Source organism: Jaculus jaculus, chromosome 13 (genome assembly GCF_020740685.1).
Source record: "Jaculus jaculus isolate mJacJac1 chromosome 13, mJacJac1.mat.Y.cur, whole genome shotgun sequence".
Taxonomy (NCBI): Eukaryota; Metazoa; Chordata; class Mammalia; order Rodentia; family Dipodidae; genus Jaculus; species Jaculus jaculus.
The window spans coordinates 1,650,800-1,672,901 of record NC_059114.1 but is presented as its reverse complement, the minus strand read 5'-3'; the positions used below and the strand labels follow the sequence as shown (position 1 = coordinate 1,672,901).

At 44.9% G+C, this 22,102-nt stretch overlaps 1 protein-coding gene across 1 annotated transcript; it reads right to left on the bottom strand.

The window, feature by feature from the left end:
• Window positions 1-599: 599 nt before the first annotated feature.
• Window positions 600-21,630, bottom strand: Crkl (CRK like proto-oncogene, adaptor protein). Its single transcript, XM_004670786.2, has 3 exons — window positions 20,864-21,630; window positions 12,038-12,503; window positions 600-4,828 (listed from the first exon to the last, which is right to left on the bottom strand). The coding sequence occupies exons 1-3, from the start codon at window positions 21,172-21,174 to the stop codon at window positions 4,694-4,696; spliced, it is 912 nt and encodes a 303-aa protein (XP_004670843.1). The 5' UTR covers window positions 21,175-21,630; the 3' UTR covers window positions 600-4,693.
• Between the last annotated feature and the right edge of the window lie 472 nt (window positions 21,631-22,102).

Sequence of the window (22,102 nt, the reverse complement as noted above, 5' to 3'; positions counted from 1 at the left end):
TTGCCATAACAACTGGAAATAGTTGATCAGCACTAGGTCCTGCCTTCTGTGGGGTTTGAACTCAGACCATTAGCTTGCACTGCAAGCACTTTCCCCAGGGAGGCTTTTGAGGAAGTCAGCAGTCCCAATACCTCCCTGCAGGTCCTGAGAGCTCACCAGGAGGCCTATCACAGACAGCAACAGAAAAGTACCTTAAAGAGGTGGCATACATCCCACTCTGCCTGGGACAATACTGCTTGCTTTCCCCAATTTCGGCTTGAAACTACTCAACCCCTCTGGTTAGCTTAAAGTCAGCAAATGCTCATCAGTTTCGGATGCATTTACTTAGGAGGAAAAATGATTTCTCCGTGGTGGTGCGACACATGCCCCTTCACTCCTTCCAACTCAGAAGGCTGAAACCAAGTACTGGGCTCTCCCATGGGACCAGTTTTATACAGTGGACTTTCTCCTCTGGAGGCACACCCTGAGTTAAGTCCAGGAAACAGGCCACTCTTGGGTGGAGGTGGCGGCAGCAGGAGTGAGTCTGGGGTGCACCTGGGGCTTCAGTTTAACTGCTGGGAGGCTGGGGGCTGACTAAGGACACACTGAAACACTGAGGCTGCCACCACCACCGGCTGATGCAAGTTTTATTGAGACAATGTACAAACAGGCCATGGAAACAAGGGTTTTGATGCTGGGACCAGAAACGTAAAACGGAATATAAAAATAAAAGGGCACTAATCTGTTAAGAAAAGACACTTGATGTATTCTAAGAATATAAGTCATTTAATACTGTTAATTTTATAGCACAAAATAAAACAAGCTATGATCCCCAAAAATAATTTTAAAAGCTTACACAGAAAATATTATTGCCTGAAGTTTATGATCTTAAGTTATACATGTCAAAAGTTTTACGTTGTTGTTTTAAAACACACAGTGAAGACCGTCTAGAAGCAAGGCCACTGTTCCTCCTGTAGGGACAAAGATCCTGTCTCAGAGAACTGTCCTGCTCCTTTAGAATACACAAGCAGCTCAGTGTTCCCTTGGACAGCAGTTATCAGGGACATGGTTCTCTGGTCCCAGAGGGTGGAATTTGAGGCAGAGTTCAGTGGTGTCCAATAGAAAGCATTAGTCTTAGGTACTGTGTTAAAATAATCAAGAATTCACTCATTTTTAAGGGGTTAGTGGCCATATTAAAAGATTAAATTATAAACACCTGGCACAAAAACATCATCCCTTTTCAAAAAATAAAATGTTCACATTCCTCTGAGCAAATGTTACAAGAGCAGTGGCCATGGCCTGCCTTGTCTGTAAACAGCTGTAGAGGAAGGCTAGCACAGTGCCAGAGTGTGATGCTCTGAGGGGGCAGTGTGGTTCTTCTTCCCCCTTCCCAAGAGTGCAGAAGATGCTACCTGGATGACCAAAGCCAATGCTGAATGACCCTGTTAACCATGTGTCTGGTGGCACCAAGCAGTGTAGGAGGAGTTCTGCCCAGGACAAACAGATTTTTGTCAGTGCCCTCTAGAACATTTTCTTCCCAGGTGAAAAGCTTTAGTGAGTATCACACCAGTATTTTCTTCTTTTGTGGTGTTGAGGATTGAACCCAAGGCCTCATGCTTACAAGGCAAACCCTTCATTCCAGTATTTTCTACCACATGGTACAGCAGAGCATGTAACAATGATCACATAAGAGCTCCTCTGCACTGCTCTTCAAGGCCCAAGTGTGTTGCCAGACAAGCAGGACCATGGAAGAAAGCTGAGGCTGGCGTGCATGAGGCTTTCCATCATTCATGTGAAAGGGAAAATTTCCCTACCTGATTAAAAACTGCAAGTCGGAAAGTTACGAGTTTTGGCACATATTGTGGTAGTTCAGAGCTTAAGGTTCCCTTTATCTTGAGCTCTGACTCTCCGGGGAAACCAGAGACATGTATATGGGCCAAAGTAATTCATTATGTAAACCAAACTCAAAGTTTATGGGGAGCTTTGCTTATGAAGTGCTCTGCATGGAGTGGGGTCAGCCAGCTGGGAAACCCTGCTTTCAAAAATGCTGACATGCTGCTTGTCCTGAGCCCATTTTTAGAATCAAAACACATTGCTCCCTTCAGTTAAATCTGGGTTGAAAAGGCCTTAAGAGCTGGGTGTGGTGACTTGTTGAGTTAGGAGGATTCAAAGTTTGAAGCCAGCACGACCAACTTATGGAGATTCCAATCTCAAAATTTAGAAAAGAACTCTTATAGTAGGGTGCTTGCCCAGTATGTGATAGACCTGGGGTTCAATCTACCAGGAACTAAGAAGGGCATGGGGGTAGAATTCTTAAAGTCTGCACCCTGTTTGAACAAGGTCACCTTCTACCTTCTGCCACACTCTGGTACAGGTGCCAAGATACAGTATGGCTGAGCTTGGTCACTGGCCAGAAGGCAAGTGCTGTCTCTAGGTAGTTTGGGGACTTGAACTCAAAGTAAGCCCATTCACCAGACTGGCTAGAAACAGCAACTTCAAGGGATAACCTTCAGAAAAGGAGGTGGCAAAGGCACACTTCTCTCTGATTAAGAAAGAGCCAACAGGACCTCTAATTCTTTTTCTGGAAAAACAAAAGAACAAAGCAAACAAACAAAAAACCCCACAGATGGGCAGATTCAGTCATTTTCTTTTTCCAACTATTATATTGTCATAGAAAGTCTCTCCAGATTCTTTTTTTCTTTTACCCCCCAAGGTAAGCTCTCACTCTAGCCCAGGCTGACCTTGAACTCACTGTGATTAAAGGCATGCACCACCACACCCAGCTTCTAGATTCTTCAGTATGGTAGTCAGTCTGATATACGTAGAAACCCAAGGATAAATGATTTTGCTAGTTTTGTTACCTGTCAGCCTCAAAAACCTAAGAATCTCCACAACCTTGGCCAGTTACACAGCAGGTGCTCTGTAATGAGTCCTCATTAGGCCAATGCCACATTCCTAGGTCTGCTGTATTCATTCTCAATGGAGGCTGGTCCTCATCAGGATCTAACAGAGAGCTACCCCAATCACATAAAGATTCCAAAATTCAGGTCTGCCATTTTCAGGTGAGGGATCAAACATTTGTACCAGCGGGCTTGTAAAAATACACCGTTTATTGTTTTTTGTTTTGCTTTGTTTATGAGGCAGTGTCTCAATGTAGCTCAGGCTGGCCTTCAACCCATGGTAACCCTCCTACCTCATCCTCCCCAAATGCTGGGGTTATTGGCACGAGCCATGTCTGGCTCTTAAACACACCTCTTTTAGCTAACATGGACATGCTCCAACATCAACAAACAAATCAGTTCAGGTTCTCCCTAGTCACCCCACGCTAGACCTCAGAGCATGAACCAGCTTCCAGAGCCTGCACTGCCTGTGCTCAGGTGATTACAGTCAGAGACTAGCATCTGCAGCAGGCAGCACAGGATTCTACTGGTGTTCTCAGCTGCCAGAGGAGACTGGGCTTGGGCAGGGAGTACTGAGCAGGCTTCAGGACTGGACCTTAGCAACCCCATTCCATGATGCACTAATGAATTCAGTAATTCTACAAAGAACCTAATGCTTTAAACAAATTTCCTTTTTTGAGGGATATATGCATGAGCACATTTGTGGGTGGAGACCAGAGGTTGAGTGTCTTCTTCAGTTTCTACCTTACTAACACAGGGTCTCTTACTGAACTCAGAACTCAATGACTTGGCTAGACTAGCTAGCTAGTGAGCTCCAGGGATGTCGCTACCTCCCCAGCACTGGGACTATGGGCATGTGTCACCTCACCTTACATTTTACTTGTGTGCTGGAGATCTGAACTTGGGTCCATTCCTTGAGCCATGTCCCCAGCCCCCAAATTTAAGTTCTTAAAGAGACATATTCAATGAAAAGTTAGACAGAAAACTGGCCAAATGTTGCAGCCTTCACTGCCCCTATCATTGCTGAATAATGAAAGCAATGGATTCCCCAATCATACCCTCACTTTGTTCTTGGGAACAAAATAATCCAAGGCCTAGCACAATGTGGCACACCATGATTGTTAGTGTGTGTGTGTGTTGTCAGTAATATGGCAAAAGACTATTGGCAACCGAGACAATAAAGGCCTTTGCTTCAGGGCTAGTCTTTTCATATTCCTTTAGTTACAGCAGATTCAGTTTGGAAGCTCAGAGGCACTAGTCATTCCTTAGACTATTACAAAAATCCAACCTGCTATTAATCTGTTCAGAACACACAACTCTAACATCTTCCAAAACCAAACCAAACCAAAGAAGGTGGAACTGCGGGACTGCAGGGTTCAGGACAGAATCCTCTTGAGGCTCACCCCTGTTGTCCACAGGAAACCACGTCGGTGGCAGTCACTGCTTTGCGCAACAGCAATAGGCAGGATTCTTGCCGTGACCTCAAACTTTCCATGACAAACACAGTAGAATGAGCCCCATGCCCAACAGGGCTGTGATGAGAAGGAAGACTCTCCATTGACTTCTCCCCATTTGTGTGCTTCCACCAGCATTTCCAGTTTATGATCCAGAAGAACTCTAAAATTGGCTACTGTGACAACACGACTATGACAGATGCTAGAGAGGAGGCAGCCACTGTGTGCACTCTGAATGTGGGTGAGACCACCAGTCTGCAGGAAGCTGATGTCAACTGCGAAATGAGAGAATGCTTTCCCACTTCAAAGGAGACTATGACAGGCAGAACAATGAAGCAGCAGGAAATAGGGCCACAGTGATCACTCGTTCTCATCTGGGTTTTGAGGGTCAATGATTTTGACATGTGTAAAGGGAAAAAGCCCTTTGCGCCCATTTACCTCACCTTCCCACTGGCCATTTATATTCATCCTTGTGACTTTCACAATGTCACCAACCTGTAGGATAGAGAAAGAAGACAGTTAGTACTGCTCTAGGAAATCACAAACACTATCTAAAAAAAATTGATCTAGCTAGTACCACTGAGCTATCTCCCAAGACCTGTTTTTCTTTTTCTTTTTTTTTTTTTGGAGGTAGGGTCTCACTCTAGATCAGGATTAAAGGTGTGCATCACACCACACCCAGCTCTGTTTTGTTATCATAAATAATGAAGACTTGCTGAGTCTAATTGTTCATGCCTTTAATCCTAGCATTCAGGAGACTAAGGTTGGAGAATCACTGTTGAGTTTCACGCCAGTCTGGGCTAGGAGACCCTGCTTCAAAAACACTAACTTGCTGAGTGTGGTGGCATATACCTTTAGTCCCAGCACTGGGGAGACAGAGGTAGGAGGATTGCTGTGAGTTCAAGGTCAGCCTGTGTGAAAGTGAAATCTTAGCCGGGCATGGTGGAGCAAGTCTTTAATCCCAGCACTTGGGAGGCAGAGGTAGGAGGATTGCTGTGAGTTCGAGGGCACCCTGAGACTCCATAGTGAATTCCAGGTCAGCCTGGGCTAGAGTGAGACCCTACCTCGGAAAAACAAACAAACAAAAAACAACAACAAAAAACTATATAACTGAGAAAATAAATATGGATCAGCAATAGAGGAAGACACCTGATGTGCTCCTCTGGCCTCTGCATATAATGCACATACATATGCATATTCCATAATACACATATAGGAAAACCAACTGGTTAAATAGAGATCTGAGAATCTGGGCCAGCCAAAGAAGGAAATTTTACCATCTATCTTGAGAAAGCTAATTCAAAAGATCCAGAAGAGCTGGAGAGATGGCTCAGTGGTTCTTTCTTTCTTTCTTTCTTTCTTTCTTTCTTTCTTTCTTTCTTTCTTTCTTTCTTTCTTTCTTTCTTTCTTTCTTATTTTTTTGTGTGGTTTTTCAATATAGGGTCTCGTTGTAGCCCAAGCTGACTTGTAATTCACTCTGTATTCTCAGGGTGGCCTTGAACTCACAGTAATCCTCCCACCTCTGCCTCCTGAGTGAGTGTGCCACCACACCTGGCTCTTAAGTTATTTTTTATTTTTATTTTGAAGAGAGAAAGGGAGGGAGGGAGGGAGGGAAGGAAGGAGTGTGCCAGGGCCTCCAGTAGCCGCAAACTCCAGATGCATGTGCCACCTGTGCATCTGGCTTACATGGGTCCTGGGAAATCAAACCTGAGTCTTTGGCTTTGCAGGCAAGTGCCTTAACCACTAAGCAATCTCTACAGCCTTAAAGTTCTTTCTTTTTTTTTTTTTTGCTCTTAAACTATTTTTATTAACAATGTCCATAATTATAGACCATAAACTATAATTCCTTCCCCTCCCCCACTTTCCCCTTTACACTTTTTTTTAATTTTTAAATTTTTATTAACATTTTTCATGATTATAAAAAAATATCCCATGGTAATTCCCTTCCTCTCCCCGACACTTTCCCCTTAAAGTTATTTCTTGACCAGCCTAGGCAACACAGTAAGAACCTGTCTCAAGCTGGGCGTGGTGGCGCACGCCTTTAATCCCAGTACTTGGGAGGCAGAGGTAGGAGGATCACCGTGAGTTTGAGGCCACCCTGAGACTACATAGTTAATTCCAGGTCAGCCTGGACCACAGTTGAGACCCTACCTCCCTCCAACCGCCCCCCCCCCAAAAAAAAACCTGTCTCAAAAACAAACATGAGGGCCAATTCCAGCACTTGGGAAGCAGAGGCAAGAGTAGAGCTGTGAGTCTGAAGTCAGCCTGGGCTAAAGTGAGACCCTACTTCAAAAAACAAAACAAAGCAAAACATGAAGGGTAGGAAGATGGCTCAATGGTTAAAGGTGCTTGCTTGCAAAGCCTGTTGACATAGGTTTGATTCCCTAGTACCAGTGGCAGGAGGCTCTGGCATGTCCATACCCCTCTCTCCAACAAATATTAAACCATGAGGTTCTACAGGCAGGGGCTGGATGTGAGCTGCTTCTCTCTGGTAGGCAGCAAGAATATAAAAATTAGTAACTATTAGAAACATACAATCCAGGACAAATTACTGTTCCATGAATTCCACAAGTAAAGAAACCTTTTTTGTTTTGTTCACTGCTATATTCTGAGTTCCTAGCCTGTCACCACAGTAAGGCACACAATAAACCTTTGTTGAAGGAGTGAAGTTTTAGTAGATTTCAGGTAAAGATTCTACTAGAAGGCTAATGGAGTTTGACACATTCTAAAGGCTAATAGCACAGGAAGTTGGTTGGACTCATGACCTAGGAAGTCAACTTAACTTTCTTCTTGTTTTATACCAGTGATACTGTCCTGAAATCACTTTAGGTCTCACTTGCAATCTCAGACATTGGTATTCTTCCTTCATAGAATCTGTTCTACTGACTTTGCAGATCACCAGCTTCTGTCACTGAATGTTTTCTTAACCAATACCATGAATTTTAACTGAACTTCTTGTGTGACACATGGCTATAAATTTTTTATAGAACTCACGAGTGTATGTACCCAAGACTAAGTACAATTTTCACAATGGAAAGAATCTTTCTCTTTCTACCCGCCCCCCCCCCCCTTTTTTAGAGGCAGAGTCTCACTGTAGCCCGGGCTGACCTATAATTCACTATATAGTCTCAGGTTGACCTCGAACTCAGAGCAATCCTACCTCTGCTTCCTGAGTGCTGGGATTAAAGGCGTGAACCACCACGCCCAGCTAAATCCTAACTTTTATTGGTATAGTTTTTAAGTAAGCTGCTTAAATTCTCTGAGCAACTCGACTCTAAGAGTTGATACTTGTTCATTAATTATCCATTCATATAACCAGCTTGGGGGTGTGTGGCTTACCACCTCATAAAAGAATAGACACACAGACTAGAGAGATGGCTCAGTGGTTTAGGTGCTTGTGTGTAAAGCCTAACAACCTGGGTTCAATTTCCCAGTACCCACATAAAGCCAGATGCACAAAAGCACATGCATGTGGAGTTCATTTGCAATGGCTAGAGGTCCTGACATACCTATTTTCATTCTCTCTCTCTGTATCTCTCTACTTGCAAATAAGTAAAACATAAAACAAACAAATGAACAAATAGCTGGGTGGGATGGTGCAAAAATTTATTTATTGATTGCTTTGAGGAGAGAGAGAAAAAATGAGAGAGAATTAATGGGCATGCTAGGGCCTCCAGCCACTGCAAATGAATTCTAGACACGTGGGCGACCTTGTGCATTTGGCTTTACATGGGTACTGGGGAATTGAACCTGGGTCCTTAAGCTTTGCAGGCAAGTGCCTTAACTGCTAAGCAATCACTCCAACCCCAATTAAATACTTTTTTTAAAATTTAATTTAATTTTATTTATTTGAGAGCTACAGACACAGAGAGAAAGACAGATAGAGGGAGAGAGAGAGAATGGGCGCACCAGGTCTTCCAGCCTCTGCAAAGGAACTCCAGATGCGTGCGCCCCCTTGTGCATCTGGCTAACGTGGGACCTGGGGAACCGAGCCTCGAACCGGGGTCCTTAGGCTTCACAGGCAAGCACTTAACCGCTAAGCCATTTCTCCAGCCCTACTTTTTTATTTTGACATGGAGCCCTCACTAAATTGCCTAGACTTACATTGAACTCACTTTGTAGTCAAGGCAGACCTAGACTTTCCTATTCTCCTACTTCAGCTTTCCATGTAGCTGGAATCACAGACAGCACCAGCGGGCCTAGCTAACCCTGCTGTCTTCAACTCCTGGAATGGAAGAAAGGAGTTGGATCTGGTGCTCACCCCGAGTACCAGCACCAGGCGGCTGAGGCTGAAGCAGGAGGATTGCTGAGAGCTCGAAACGGGTCAGCATGGGCTAGAGTGAGACCCTACATCTTAAAAAAGAAAAGGAAAAAAAAAATAGAAAGAGGAAGGAGGAAGAAAGGAAGGAAAGAGAAAGAAAGAAAAGGCAGCGGGGTGTTGTGGCACATGCCTTTAATCCCAGCCCTCAGGAGGCAGAGGTAGGATTGCCATGAGTTCTAGGCCACCCTGAGACTCCATAGTGAATTCCAGGTCAGCCTGGGCTAGAGTGAGACTCTACCTCAAAAAACGAAAGAAAGAAAGAAAGAAAGAAAGAAAGAAAGAAAGAAAGAAAGAAAGAAAGAGAGAGAGAAAGAGAGAGAGAGAAAGAAAGAAAGAAAGAAAGAAAGAAAGAAAGAAAGAAAGAAAGAAAGAAAAGGTAAAAGGGTGGAAATGAGGGTTGGAAATACAGCATTGCTGGCCAAGTGCCTTAACTGCTAAAGCCAGATCTCCAGCCCTTATTTCCATCCTACTATCTTGCACAAGGTGGTGGTGCATGTGTTTGGAGTTCCTTTGCAGTAGTTGGAGGTCCTGGTGCGCTCATCCTCCTTTCTCTCTCAATCCCTACAAATAAAAACGCGCTTAGGGGAAAAGGGAAGGAAGGAAGGGAGGGAGGGAGGGAGGGAGGGAGGGAGGGAGGAAGGCAGGAAGGCAGGAAGGAAGGGTGGACAGGCTGGAGAGACAGCTTAGCAGTTAAAAGCAGTTGCCGGAGAAGCCTAACAACCCAGGTTCAATTCCCCAGGCCCAATGTAAGCCAGCTGCACATGGTGGCACATGCATCTGGAGTTCATTTGCAGTTGTTAGAGGCCCTGGCACTCCCATTCTCTCTCTCTCCTTCTCTCTGTTTCAAATAAATAAATAAAGGGTGGAAATGGCTAAAGGCAGGGCAGTTTTAAAATCTGTCTCTACTTGCACAAAGGGGCTGTAAAAACAAACAAAAAACAAGCAAGCGAGCTTTATTTGTTTTGGCAGTATTGGGACTCAAACTCAGAGCTTCACCTATGCTGGGCAAACACTGAGCTACATTCCTAGCCCCCACAATCCATTTTATGGGAAAACAAATCTTGTGAAGTAATTCAGGGAATACAGTTCACTTGACCTACTTGTCTCAGTGTTCCTTACTTTTAATATTTTCCTAATAACCTAATTGCAATACTCCCGAGAGGTTATATGAACATGATCAGGCAGAATATAATCAGAGGAATAATTATGTTACAGCCACAACTGATAGAAACAGAACAGTGAAAGTGAAGGTGGCAAGTCTCCTTGGGTCCCCTCAATGCTCTTGGTGAAGCACCATACAGCCTGTAGTGGAGCTTTGCCTGATGCCAGGTTAGCATCATGACAAAGGAGGTCTGAGAGTCTAACATAGCTGAGAAATGGCCAACTATGTGGGTTACCTTAAAGTACATGTCATTAACTAGGTCTCTTACTCCTGACCCCTCCCCAAGCTGTAAACAATCACTCTATTCTCCCGCCAATCCCCATGCACATACCAAGGAACACATCAATCTCCGAGACAAACTCAGAATCAGAGATCAAGACATGCATGCTGTCACCTCACCACTCAGGAGGCTGAGGCAGAACTGCTGTGAGTGTGAGGCCCTGTCTCCAAGACAACAATGTCAAAAGTCTAAGGACAGGTGCTTCAAGGTTCTCACCCCAGTATATCAACAACCAGGGCCTCAATCAGCTGAACCCATGATGCAGCATGTGCGAAGGTGTGTGTGTGGAGGTCAGAATACAACCTCAAGTGTCCTTCCTCAGGCACCATCCAGCCAGTGCCAGGATCTGCTCCGTGCCTCCCTAGCACTGGGATCACAAGTATGCACCACCATACCTGTTTTTTTCTCATGGGTTCTGGGGATTGAACTCATGTGATCTCATGCCTGCACAGAAAGCTCTTTACTGACTAAGCCATTTCCCCAGACATGTATTTTGTTTTATACTCTACTTTTTAAATTTACATATTTAATTTGGGGGGGGGGAGGCAGATATATAGACAGAATGGATGTGCCAGGGCCTTTAGCCGCTACAAATGAATTCCAGATGCATACAGCACCCGGGGTCCTTTGACTTTGCAGGCAAGCACTTTAATAACCTCTAAGCCATCTGTTCAGCCCTGTACTGTTTTTTAAAGACAGGGTCTCAACCTGGGCTAGTGAGTCCATATCTCAAACAAAACAACAGATTGCTGCTGTGGGTTACATTCTGCTTTTCTTTGTTTATAGTTTTTTGACATAGGGTCTCACTCTAGTCCAGGCTGAACTGGAATTCACTCTGTAGTCTCATGGTGGTTTCAAACTCACCATGATCCTCCTACCTCAGCCTCCCAAGTGCTGGGACTAAAGGAGTCTGCCACCATGCCTGGCTACATTCTGCTTTTCTGAAACAATTGGCTCCATCACTTCATTCCTCTGCAGAGTAACTGAGCTGTCTCTCAATCTTCCCCTACTATGACTTTGGGGTGAGTACACAAACAGCAGTAAACTAACAATCTTGGTTTCTCTAACATATATGCGATTTGATGATATGGAGGAAAAATACTCAACTGTAATCATGATGGCATCTACACAACATTTCTGGTTTACAAAGCATTTTCACAATCATCATTTTATTTGTTTCAAAAGCAATCTGTAGCAGTGCATGGTGGTGCAAGCCTTTAATCCCAGCACTGTGAGTACAAAGCTACCCTGCGCTACAGCAAAACCCTACCATGAAGAAAAATAAATAACTAAAATAGGTGCTAAAACTTAATGTTTCAGATTCTATTGCCTCCGCCTGCTATCCAGTTTTTCTCTCAGGCCCACCATAGGATCTGTGCTCATATATGGTCATTTATCTTGAGCTAATCAAACAAGTTTATTTGTGTGTGTGTGGGTGGGGGAAGGACACAGTGGTGCACATGGAAGTCACAGGAGTTATCTGGGCTCCACCTTCTTTGAGACAGGGTCTCTTGCTGCTGCAAATGAGTCTGGCCAGCAGCTCTATATAGATGCTGGAGAACTGAATCTGTGCCAGCAGGCTTTGCAAACAAGTGCCTTCAACCATCTTTCCAACCCCAAATACTAGGTCTGGTGATGCATGTCTATAATCCCAGCACTCAGAAGACAGAGGTAGAGGACTGCCACAAGTTCAAGGCTATCCTAGTCTATAAAGTGAGTTCTAGGCCAATCAGGGCTGTACAGAGAACTTGTCTCAAAGTAAACCATACATTTTATATATATAAAAGAATCTACATGGAAACTAAAAATGAGGTTCCTTTACCTTGTCCTGCCTTCTCATAGGCAGGAGCTCTCTGTACTTTCTCCTCTTTGCTTCTCTTAATCTAATAAAGCCTCTCTATGCCAAAGGACCCACAAAGCCAATCTTGCTAAGATTTTTACCTCCAATGCCAAGGCAGTCTTGTCATAAGCACAGGGCACTCTTTTCTGGGTTGCTTTTGCAAAGACAGGCCCGTTCTGCGTGGATGGCAAAGGGTTGGCTGCTGCCCCAGGAGGACCGGCAACTGAAGGCAGAGGAGTTGTGGTTTGAGGCTGAGCATAGGCATGAGCAGGTTCTGGGATGCCATAGCTGTTGGAATTCCTATTTCCATGCTTTCCATGTGGTGAGGATCTCACAAGCTTTTCAACGTAAGGGACGGGAATCATCCCAACCCGGCCATCCTTGTTCCGGGCACTCCACCACTGTTCTTCAGGCTTCTCTATTATAACCAGGATCTCACCCTTTTTAAAGGGCAGGTCTTCAGCATCATTTCCAGGAAAATCATAGAGAGTCCGCACATATTCCAGATTTTCTTCTGCTGCAGGCAGGTTGGGTGCTGAGACAGAACCCATTGGTGGACTTGGATACCTTAAGAGAGAAAGAAAATTACTCTAGAGAAAACTCTTTTTCTATAACAGTATTTGTTTACATTCTCAACAGTTAAGAATTACACTGTGTTTTCTGTAGCCCATGTCCTGAATATACCTTTTCAAATTAGATGACACACACACACCCTACTTCATCTGCTTTACAGGAACTTTTTTGTTTTTCATGAGAGAGTGAGACAGCAAGAAAATTGTTGCACCAGGGCCTGCAGCCACTGCAATCAAACTCCAGGCACATGTCACCTTGTGTGCCTGGCTCATGTAGAATTTGGGAGTCAAACATGGGTCCTTTCTTTTTGTGAGTCAGAAGCAGAGACCTCTTGTAATCTTGTCTCTTGTGCCAAGGAAAGTGTGTAGGATGTAAGCCATTAGATTAGGGATAGAAGGGAACTATGTGATGGTTGCAACTGGAACTAAATAAAGGCAGATACTGAGCTTGAGGTATTAAAAATTTTGCAGTACTGGAGGTCCTGTCATGCCCATTCTCTATGTCTCTCTCTCCCTCTTTCTTGGTTAAATAAATAAATACATACATACATACATAAATGAATGAAGCAAGCCAGGCATGGCGGAGCATGCCTTTAATCCTAGCACTTAGGGGCAGAGGTAGAGGAGGATCACCATGAATTCAAGGACACCCTGAAACTACATAGTGAATTCCAGGTCAGCTTGAGCTAGAGTGAAACCCTAACTTGAAAAACAAAACAAAACAAAACAAAACAAAATCCTACAGGGCTGGAGACACATGGCTTAGTGGTTAAGGCACTTGCCTGCAAAGTCTAATAACCTGAATTCAATTCCCCAGTACCCATGTAAAGCCAGATGCACAAGGGGCAAATTCATCTAGGGTCCATTTGCAGTGGCTGGAGGCCCTGGTGTGGCTACTCCCTCTCTTTTCTCTCTGCTTGCAAATAAATAAAATAAAAATAGTGGGGCATGGTGGCACACACCTTTGATCCCAGCACTCGGGGAAGCAGAGGTAGAATTGCCATGAGCTTGAGGCCATCCCGAGACTAGATAGTTAATTCCAGGTCAGCCTGGACCAGAGTGAGACCCTATCTCGAAGAACAAAAAATAAACTAACAATAACAATAACAAAAAAAAAAAACAAACCCATATTTATTTGAGAGAGAGAGGGAGGAAAGAGAAGGGGCAGATAGAAAGAGAATGAGTGGGCCAGGGACTCCAGACACTGCAAACCAACTCTAGACACATGTGCCACCTTGTGCATCTGGCTTATGTGGGTCCTGGGGAATCAAACTGGGATCCTTTGGTTTTGTAGGCAACTGCCTTAATCATTAAGCCATCTCTCCAACCCTAAGTAAGTGCTTTTAATCACTGTTTTTATTGAGTAGCTACTACTGGCCCTTTGCTGTAGCTTGCTGACACCTGAGTTAAAGGAGGCAGAGGATACTTTTAAAATTGTGTTTTTAAAAAAATCTTATATTTTATTTATTTGAGAGAGAAAGAAGGAGAGGGAGAGAAAGGCAAACCAACTCCAGATACATGCGGCACCTTGTGCATCTGGCTTACATTGGTCCTGGGGAATCAAACCTGGGTTCTCTGGCTTTGCAGGCAATCACCTGAACTACTAAGCCATCTCTCTAGCCCTAAAGTTGTTTATTTTTGGTTTGTTTTTGAGGTAGAGTCTCTCTATCCTAGGGTGACCTGGAGTTCACTATGTAGTCTCAGGCTGGCCTCGAGCTCACAGTGGTGCTCTGCCTCATGAGTGCTGGGATTAAAGGCATGCACCACCATGTCCGACCAGAGGATACTAGTATCAACAAGTCAAGCTGTTTCCAATTCCTTATTCCCAAACTCAATAATTCACCAAAATCCCCTACAAATTACTTGATTCCACTGAACAGATGAACATATAATGATGTTAGGTCAATGTCTTCTTGTTTTTTCTAGACAGGGTTGCTCATTATATAGCAGAGGCTAGCCTTAAACTTACTGATCTTCTTCTCATAGTCTCCAAAGTACTGGGGTTACAGACCTATGCTACCATGTTGATCTATATGAAGTCTGGGGTGGAGATGTAGGTCAGCTGGTAGAGTATGCATGAAGTCCTTGGTTCAGCCTCCAGCACTGCAATAAACTGGGCACAGTGGCACACTCCTATATCCCAGCACTGGGGTAGTGAAGGCAGGAGGATCAGAAGTTTAACCTTGTTTCAAGAAGAAAAAAGATGGGCTGGAGAGATGGCTTAGTGGTTAAGGCACTTGCCTGCAAAGCCAAAGGACCTAAGTTCGATTCCTCAGGATCCACATAAGCCAGATGCACAAGGTGACACATGTGTCTGGAGTTGGTTTGCAGTGGCTGAAGGCCCTGGCACTACCATATTCTCTGGCTCTCAAATAAATAAAATTAAAAAAAAAAAAACAAAAAAAAAACAGTGGTGGTACACACCTTTAATCCCAGCACTTGGGAGGCAGAAGTAGGAGGATTGCTGAGGTCGAGGCCACCCTGAGATTACATAATGAATTCCAGTTCAGCCTGAGTTAGAGTGAGACCCTACCATGAAAAACAAATAAACAAATTAAACAAGAAGAAAAATGAGGCGTATTAATTTGAAAATCTTAATGCCAAAGGTGCCAAGTCCACTAGCATGGGTTCAATTACCAAGGCAACCATGTAAAGCTAGATGCAAAATCATGCAAGTGCCTGGCATTCTGTTTATAGTGGCAAGAAGCCCTAGTGCACCCATATCCCCCCCACAACACACACAAGTTTTTTTTTTTTTTTAAATAGGCATACCACATATAACCACACACAAAAATAATAATTCCTTAAAAAAAGCCCTAATTTCTCTTAAGTTTTCCATATGTCTGTAGCTCTACTCTTCAGAAGCTTCAATTTTGGCCGGGCGTGGTGGGCCTATAATCCCAGCACTGAAGAGGCAGAGATAGGCGAACTGCTGTGTGTTCAAGGCCACCCTGAGACTACAAAGTGAATTCCAGGTCAGCTTGGGTCACAGTAAGACCCCTACCTCAAAACCACCCTCCCCAAAAAGTCTTAATTTCTCTTAAATCCCAATCTCTCTTAAAAAAAAAAAAAAACCCGCAATTTGTGATTTCTCCCTTAATAAACTTAATAAAAGCAGTAAGAGAGTGGATATCTATCTGGCTCAGTGGTAAAGCACGTGCTAGCTTGTATGAGGTCCTTGTTTCTTTTTCTTTATTCACAAGCAGAGACAGAGAATGAATGAGAATGGGCGGGCCAAAGACTCCAGTCACAGCAAATGAACTCCAGATTTGCCTACCACTTTGGGCATCTTGCTGTATGCGGGTTCTGGATAATTGAACCTGGGTCCTTAGGCTTTGCAGGCATGTGACTTAATGGCTAAGCCACCTCCCCAGCACCCTATATTTCTTGTTTTAGTTTATCTCCTCCATGAAAATGTAAGTTCCAAGACAGAGAAAATATTTTTGCCACCATCTTTCCTAGCATCTACAATTGAACGTAGTTCTCTGAAACATCCCAGGGACTGGTGGTGTAGTTCAGTGGTAGCCCTGGGCTCTATCTCAAGATCCAAAAAACAAAAATCTTCAATAAAAAGGATCAGACAGAGCTGGGCATGGTGATGCATGCCTTTAATCCAAGCACTTGGGAAGCAGAGGTAGGAAGGAGGATTGTGGTAAATTCAAGGCCAGTTTGAGTCTATATAGTCCAATTCAGTCTGGGTTAGAGTGAGACCCTACTTGTGTGTGTGTGTGGGGGGGGGAGGATCAAGTGAGAACAAATACAAACATTTCTAATACAGATGCTACAGTTAGAAACCTCAGTTAAGCAAAATCAAAAGCAAACAAGAAACTATTAGGCCAAGAGTACTGAAAGAGGTTTTAAAAAGCTATTTTGGAAGCAGGGTGTGGTGGTACACACCTTTAATCCCAGCACTGGGGAGGGAGAGGTAGGAGGATCACCCTGAGACTACATACTGAGTTCCATGTCAGCCTGGGCTAGAGTGAGACCCTACCTTGAAACAAATAAACAAACCAAAAAAAGTTGTTTTGCCAGTTGTGGTGGTGGTACACACATTTAATCACCCTACTAGGAAGGCTGAGGTAGGACTAAAACAAAAGCAAAAAACCCAGCTTTTGGGCTAGAGCAAGACCTTACCATGAAAAACAAAACAAACAAAAAAAAGGAAAGACAAACCCCACTTCTGAAGCCCACTATGTTGTGATGGTACACACCCTTCATCAGAGCACTTGGAAAGAGAAGGCGCATGAGGATATGAAGGCAGCCTGAGGTGCATGAGATCCTGTCTCAAAAAGGATGCTTGGAGCAGGGAATGAATGTTCTTTGATGGATTAGCCACTGGTTAAGGCTCCAACAATTAACCCTCTGCTCCTGCAAGCAACCTTAATTAAATACAGTGGAACACACACACACACACACACACACACACACACGTATACATGCACACACATACTCTGGAAAAAATGGGAAAGGGGCTAGTTGGGAAGGGAATTTAGCATGTGTGTGTTCATGTGCACATACATAAAAGCCAGAGGCTGATGTAGGGCTTCTCATCAATTGATCCTCACCTTGTTTTTAATTCTTAATATTTTATTTTAATTTATTTATTTATGGGGGGGCAAGAGAATGGGCCTGCCAGGGCCTCTAGCCACTGCAAATGATGCATGGACCACTATGTGCATCTGGCTTATATGAGTCTGGGGAATTGAACCAGGGTCCTTAGGCTTTTCAGGCAAGAGCCTTAACTGCTAAACCATCTCTCCAGCCCCCCACCTTGTTTCTGGAGATGGGTCCCACTCACTGAACTCAGAGCTTGCCAATTTGGCTAGACAGTCAGTAAACCTGAGATCCTCCTGTCTGCCTCACTAGCACTGGGATTACAGACACACTGCCACCTATGCAGCCAGCATTTATGTGGGTGCTGGGATCCAAACTCAGGTCCTCAAGCTTGCACTAACTGAGCCATCTCCTCAATCTCTATTTTCTGAAAAGATGGGATCTCATTATATTGCACAGGTTGGTCTCAACCCCTGGGTTGAAGTGATTCTCCCACCTCAGCCTCCTGAGTGCTTGCAGTACAGACAAGCACTACCATGGTACCAGGGTTTCTATAAAAACTGACTAGCAGGTCAGATCCATAAATTTCAGGCTTTGGAAAGGCACGTATGATTCAATAAAAAGAGTAAATCTATTCAGGATCCAATTCAACCAACATGGTGATCTTTCAAGGTACTATGGAAAATGAAAACAAAACAAAACAGCAACACATCTGAGGGTTTGGACCAGAGAAAGAGAAACAATGAAACAAAGCTGAATATGAGGAGGAACATCAATGGGAAAACCCTGTTATTTCTGAGTAGACTGGGAACAACAGGTAAGAATTCAATAGGTGGAGAGGGGGGTGGAGTGAGACAGACCATCTGAGCAAAGATATAGAGGTGTAGTCTTGTAAGCATGGAGCCAGGGAATAAATCACCTGAGTTTGAATCAGATTACTGAATAAGGATATAGTAAAATTTCATCATTTACTAATTGAGAAGATATATATATATATATATATATATATATATATTTTTTTTTTTGCGGGGGCGGGGGACGTTGAGGTTAGGGTCTCACAATAGCCCAGGCTAACCACTATGTAGTCTCAGTCTGGCCTTGAACTCACAGTGATTCTCTGACCTCTGCCTGCTGCGATTAAAGACCACCACGCCCAGTTTGTGAAGACATATTCAGATTTTGTGGATCATGGGTAGCCACTGCAGTATATCCCTTTTCTTCTCTCAAAAGTATCAAACCATTAACTAAGACTTTTTTAGTGGTACTACAGTACCTGTTGTTTTAATATAAGCACATGCACAGAGCATGATTTAATGAAGGCCTGAAATAAATTATATAATTCATTTTCAAAATTTAGGTAAGGGGCCAAGGAGATGTCGCAGTGGTTAAAGATGCTTGCTGGCAAAGCCTGCCAACCAGGATTCAATACCCCAGGACCCATGTAAAGCCAGATGTGAAAAATGGCACATGCATCTGGCGTTGGAGTGTAGAGGCAAGAAGTCCAGTTACATGCAAATAAATAAACATTTGGGAAGCACAGGTAGGAGAATTGCTGTGAGTTTGAGGCCAGCCTGAGACTACACAGTGAATTCTGGTTCAGCCTGGGCTAAAGCAATACCCTACCTCGAACCTCTCCCCTGCCAAAAGTGCTGGAATTAAAGGCACGCACTAGCTACCATGCCTGGCTCTTCTCTGCATTTTTAAAGGCCATTTAACTTAACAGTTATTACACCGTCACAGCTCTACCCTTCTCTCTGCCCTACCGTAGAGACTATGATTTACTTAGCTGATGGCCTTATTTATAATCACTTCTCGTCTTCAAAGATCAGAATAAATGCCTTTATTAGCAAATCTTTAAAGTTACCTTACTCTAAAAAATAGGTATCAACCCTTAATTCTTTTTGGAGAATTAAAAAATAAACCAGCTAACCAGGACCAGAAAGCCAAGCACCACATGTTCTCCCTCATATGTGGATCCTAGCTACAGATGATTGGGCTTCTGTGTGAGAAGGAAAAAACTCAGTAGCAGAGGCCAGTAAGTTAAAAAGGAGATATAAAGGGAAGAGAAAGTAAGGGAAGAGGGTACTTAATAGCCTGGTATTGTATATATGTAAGTAGAATGATTGAGGTAGGGAGGGGATTTTTCAAAGGGGAAAGTGTGGGGGGAGGGAGGGTATTACCATGGGATATTTTTTATAATCATGAAAAATGTTAATAAAAATTGAGGAAAAAAAAAAACAACTAGCCTTTAATCCCAGTACTGGGAAGGCAGAGGTAGGATAATCACTGAGTTGGAGACCAGCCTGGGGCTACAGAATGAATTCCAGGTCAGCCTGGGCTAGAGTAAAACTCTACCGTTGAATGGGGGGGGAACCAACCAAAAAAAAAAAAAAAAAAAGAAACTAGACAATGATGCATCTCATATTTTAACATTCCAGATAATTTTCAAGTTAATTTAAATACTATTTAAATGCATCTGATAAACTATTCACTAAAGCAAATAATCAATTAAAATAATACATTTACTTGGAAAGAGGATTTTTTTTAAAAGACAGGGTCTTCATGTAGCCCGGTCGTCCTTCCACAGCCTCAAGGTACTGGGAATATAGGCGTTGACCCGTCCTCACCAAGCTCCATTTTTTGTTTTTTCGAGGTAGGGTCTCACTCTAGCTCAGGGCGACCTGGACTTCACTATGGTAGTCTCAGGTTAGATTTGAACTCATGATGATCCTTCTACCTCTGCCTCCAGAGTTGCTGGGATTAAAGGCGTGCGACACCACGCCCGGCTAACAAGCTCCATTTTCAATTTTAGGTTTTGTTGTTTTTCAAGGTAAGGTTTCACTCTCACCCAGGCTAACCTGGAATTCACTATGTAGTCTCATGCTGGCCTCAAACTCACAGCGATTCTCCTTCCTCTACCTCTGGAGTGCTGGGACTAAAGGCGTGTGCTACCAATGGCTGGATTAACTTCAGTTTTTAATTTTGAAACAGATTTTAGGTCATTAGCCTTAATTACAAAAGATATATATCTGAGCCATGGTTGGTGGGTAGGTAGCATACAAACGCTTTTACTCCCAGCACTGGGAAGGATGCAGTAGATCACAGTGGGTTCCAGGCTAGAGTGAGATCCTATCCTAATTATATAAACACATCCACCACACACACACACACACACACACACACACACACACACGCGCGCGCGCGTGGGCGCATGTGATCTGAACTAGAGTAGAATTAAGGTTAAATACCCTTAAGCCTTCCTAAGTAAACTGAGCTCTAGTACACTGAGGGGAGGAATATAAATTTTCCCAAATATGTCCGCGCTAAAGCCAATGCGCACCTTTTTTCTTTTGTAATTAATGTACAAAAACGTTTTTGCCTCTAAATGCTAAGGCGTTTTGGCGATTATTACAAAGGCTCCAGGCCATTTCTTAACCTGCAGTGCAAGGATCTGCAGGGGTTCCAAAACCTTGAATTGAGCGCAAACTTGCGTACGAGGAGAATTTTCCAGGGGGTGGGGAGAAATGGGAGGCACGCCACGGTTATCTCAAAGAAATCCATGTTCCGAAAAAAGGGTCGTTTAAAAAAAAAAAAGGTCTGCGTGAGTGAGTTGTCACCTACAGTGACAAAAAGACAGGAGGGGGGTTGCGTTCGAACTAAGTCTAAGTATAATGCATCGTCTCAAGCAGTGACCTGGATGCTGACACTACTGGCCCTCATGCACGCACGCACGCACGCTTCCATAGACTTCATTCACAACGCTTCCTCTGTCCGCAGCGGGGAGGGCCGGCGCTCGCGTACCTGGGCGCTGGCTCGATGAGCGTGGTGGTGTCCAGGTAGTGGATCTTGTAGAATTCCAGCAAGGCCGGCAAGTGATCGAACTCCTGGTCCCCAATCTTAAAGCGGCGGTTGGGCAGGGAATTAATGATGTAGTGGGAGACCCGCGAGTTCTCGGACACAGACAGCACATAGTCCCCGGGACAGGTGGAGGAGTCCCGGACTAAAAACATGCCGTGGCGTTGGCCCTGGAGCCGGGTCTGAGCCTCTTGGCGAGACACTGGCCCCATGTACCAGGCCGAGCGGTCTGAAGAGTCGAACCTGGCGGAGGACATGGTGGTATCGGGGACCGGGCTTGAGCGGTCTGGGCGGCGGCGGCTGTGCGAAGTCTGCCAGGCACACACGGCTCGGGGAACCGAAGAAGAAGCCTCAGGGAGAGCGTTTAAAGGGCCGGGCCGGGACCTTCCTCTCGGCCCCGGGCCCGCAGCATCCTCCGCCGCCGCCCTGCCGAGAGAGCCAGTCCAGAGAATACGGTGGAGAGGAGCGCCCTGGGGGCAGTCGGGGTGGGCGACGCCGAGCCGCGGCGGAGGCCGCCTCGGGGGTTCTCCGCTGCTCCGTGTACCGTCAGGTGACCCCGTTTCGCACCAGTTCCCCGCCGCTACACGACGCACCCTACCCAGAAGCAGCTTCGCGCCTCCGGCACGGTTTTGTCGACCCCGATGCCCAATAGCCACAGCAACAAAATGGCGGACGCGGGAGAAGCAGCCCGGCACCTCCCCCTCGGTTCAGCGCACTCCGTCTGCGCACGCGCGGAACCCGAGCTCTCCGGGCCACGCCCCCTGACGTCCTCCGGACCAGCCAATCAAGAGTGCGTTCGCGAGGGTCCGGCGTAAACCGCTAGCGCTGGCTCCCGCGTTCCGGGAGGAGGCGGTGGCGGTGGGCACTCCCTTCCTGGGCAAGCGTAGCGCCACCGGGGGCGCTGCTGGTACCTATGCCGTGTTTCCCCTCCCCCTTTTATTTTCTTTCCTCACAGCAGGAAAACGGCTAAGAGGCAAGAGGGAGCCGCATTTCGAAAACCTTCTGGGAAGTAAATGTAACGTGGTAGTTGACTCGCTGATCAAAGAGGCGTGGCCCTCGACTGGGCTGGTTTGGCCTTTGCGCCGGAGGGAGACTAACCAAAGGACAGGTCCTGGTGAGCCGAGGTGGCTCCGGAAGGACATGACCCAAGGCAATCTCTTTAAGTGACTGCTTGACGTCTGGCAC

Bases quoted from the DNA above. Each gene is read 5' to 3' on its own strand.
- Crkl (XM_004670786.2), bottom strand. From the start codon at position 21,174: ATGTCCTCCGCCAGGTTCGACTCTTCAGACCGCTCGGCCTGGTACATG. The intron at 12,504-20,863 runs GTACGCGAGCGC...TTCTCTCTTAAG, and splicing joins CTCATCGAGCCAGCGCCCAG to GTATCCAAGTCCACCAATGG. The intron at 4,829-12,037 runs GTAAAAATCTTA...TCTATCCTACAG, and splicing joins AGACTGCCTTGGCATTGGAG to GTTGGTGACATTGTGAAAGT.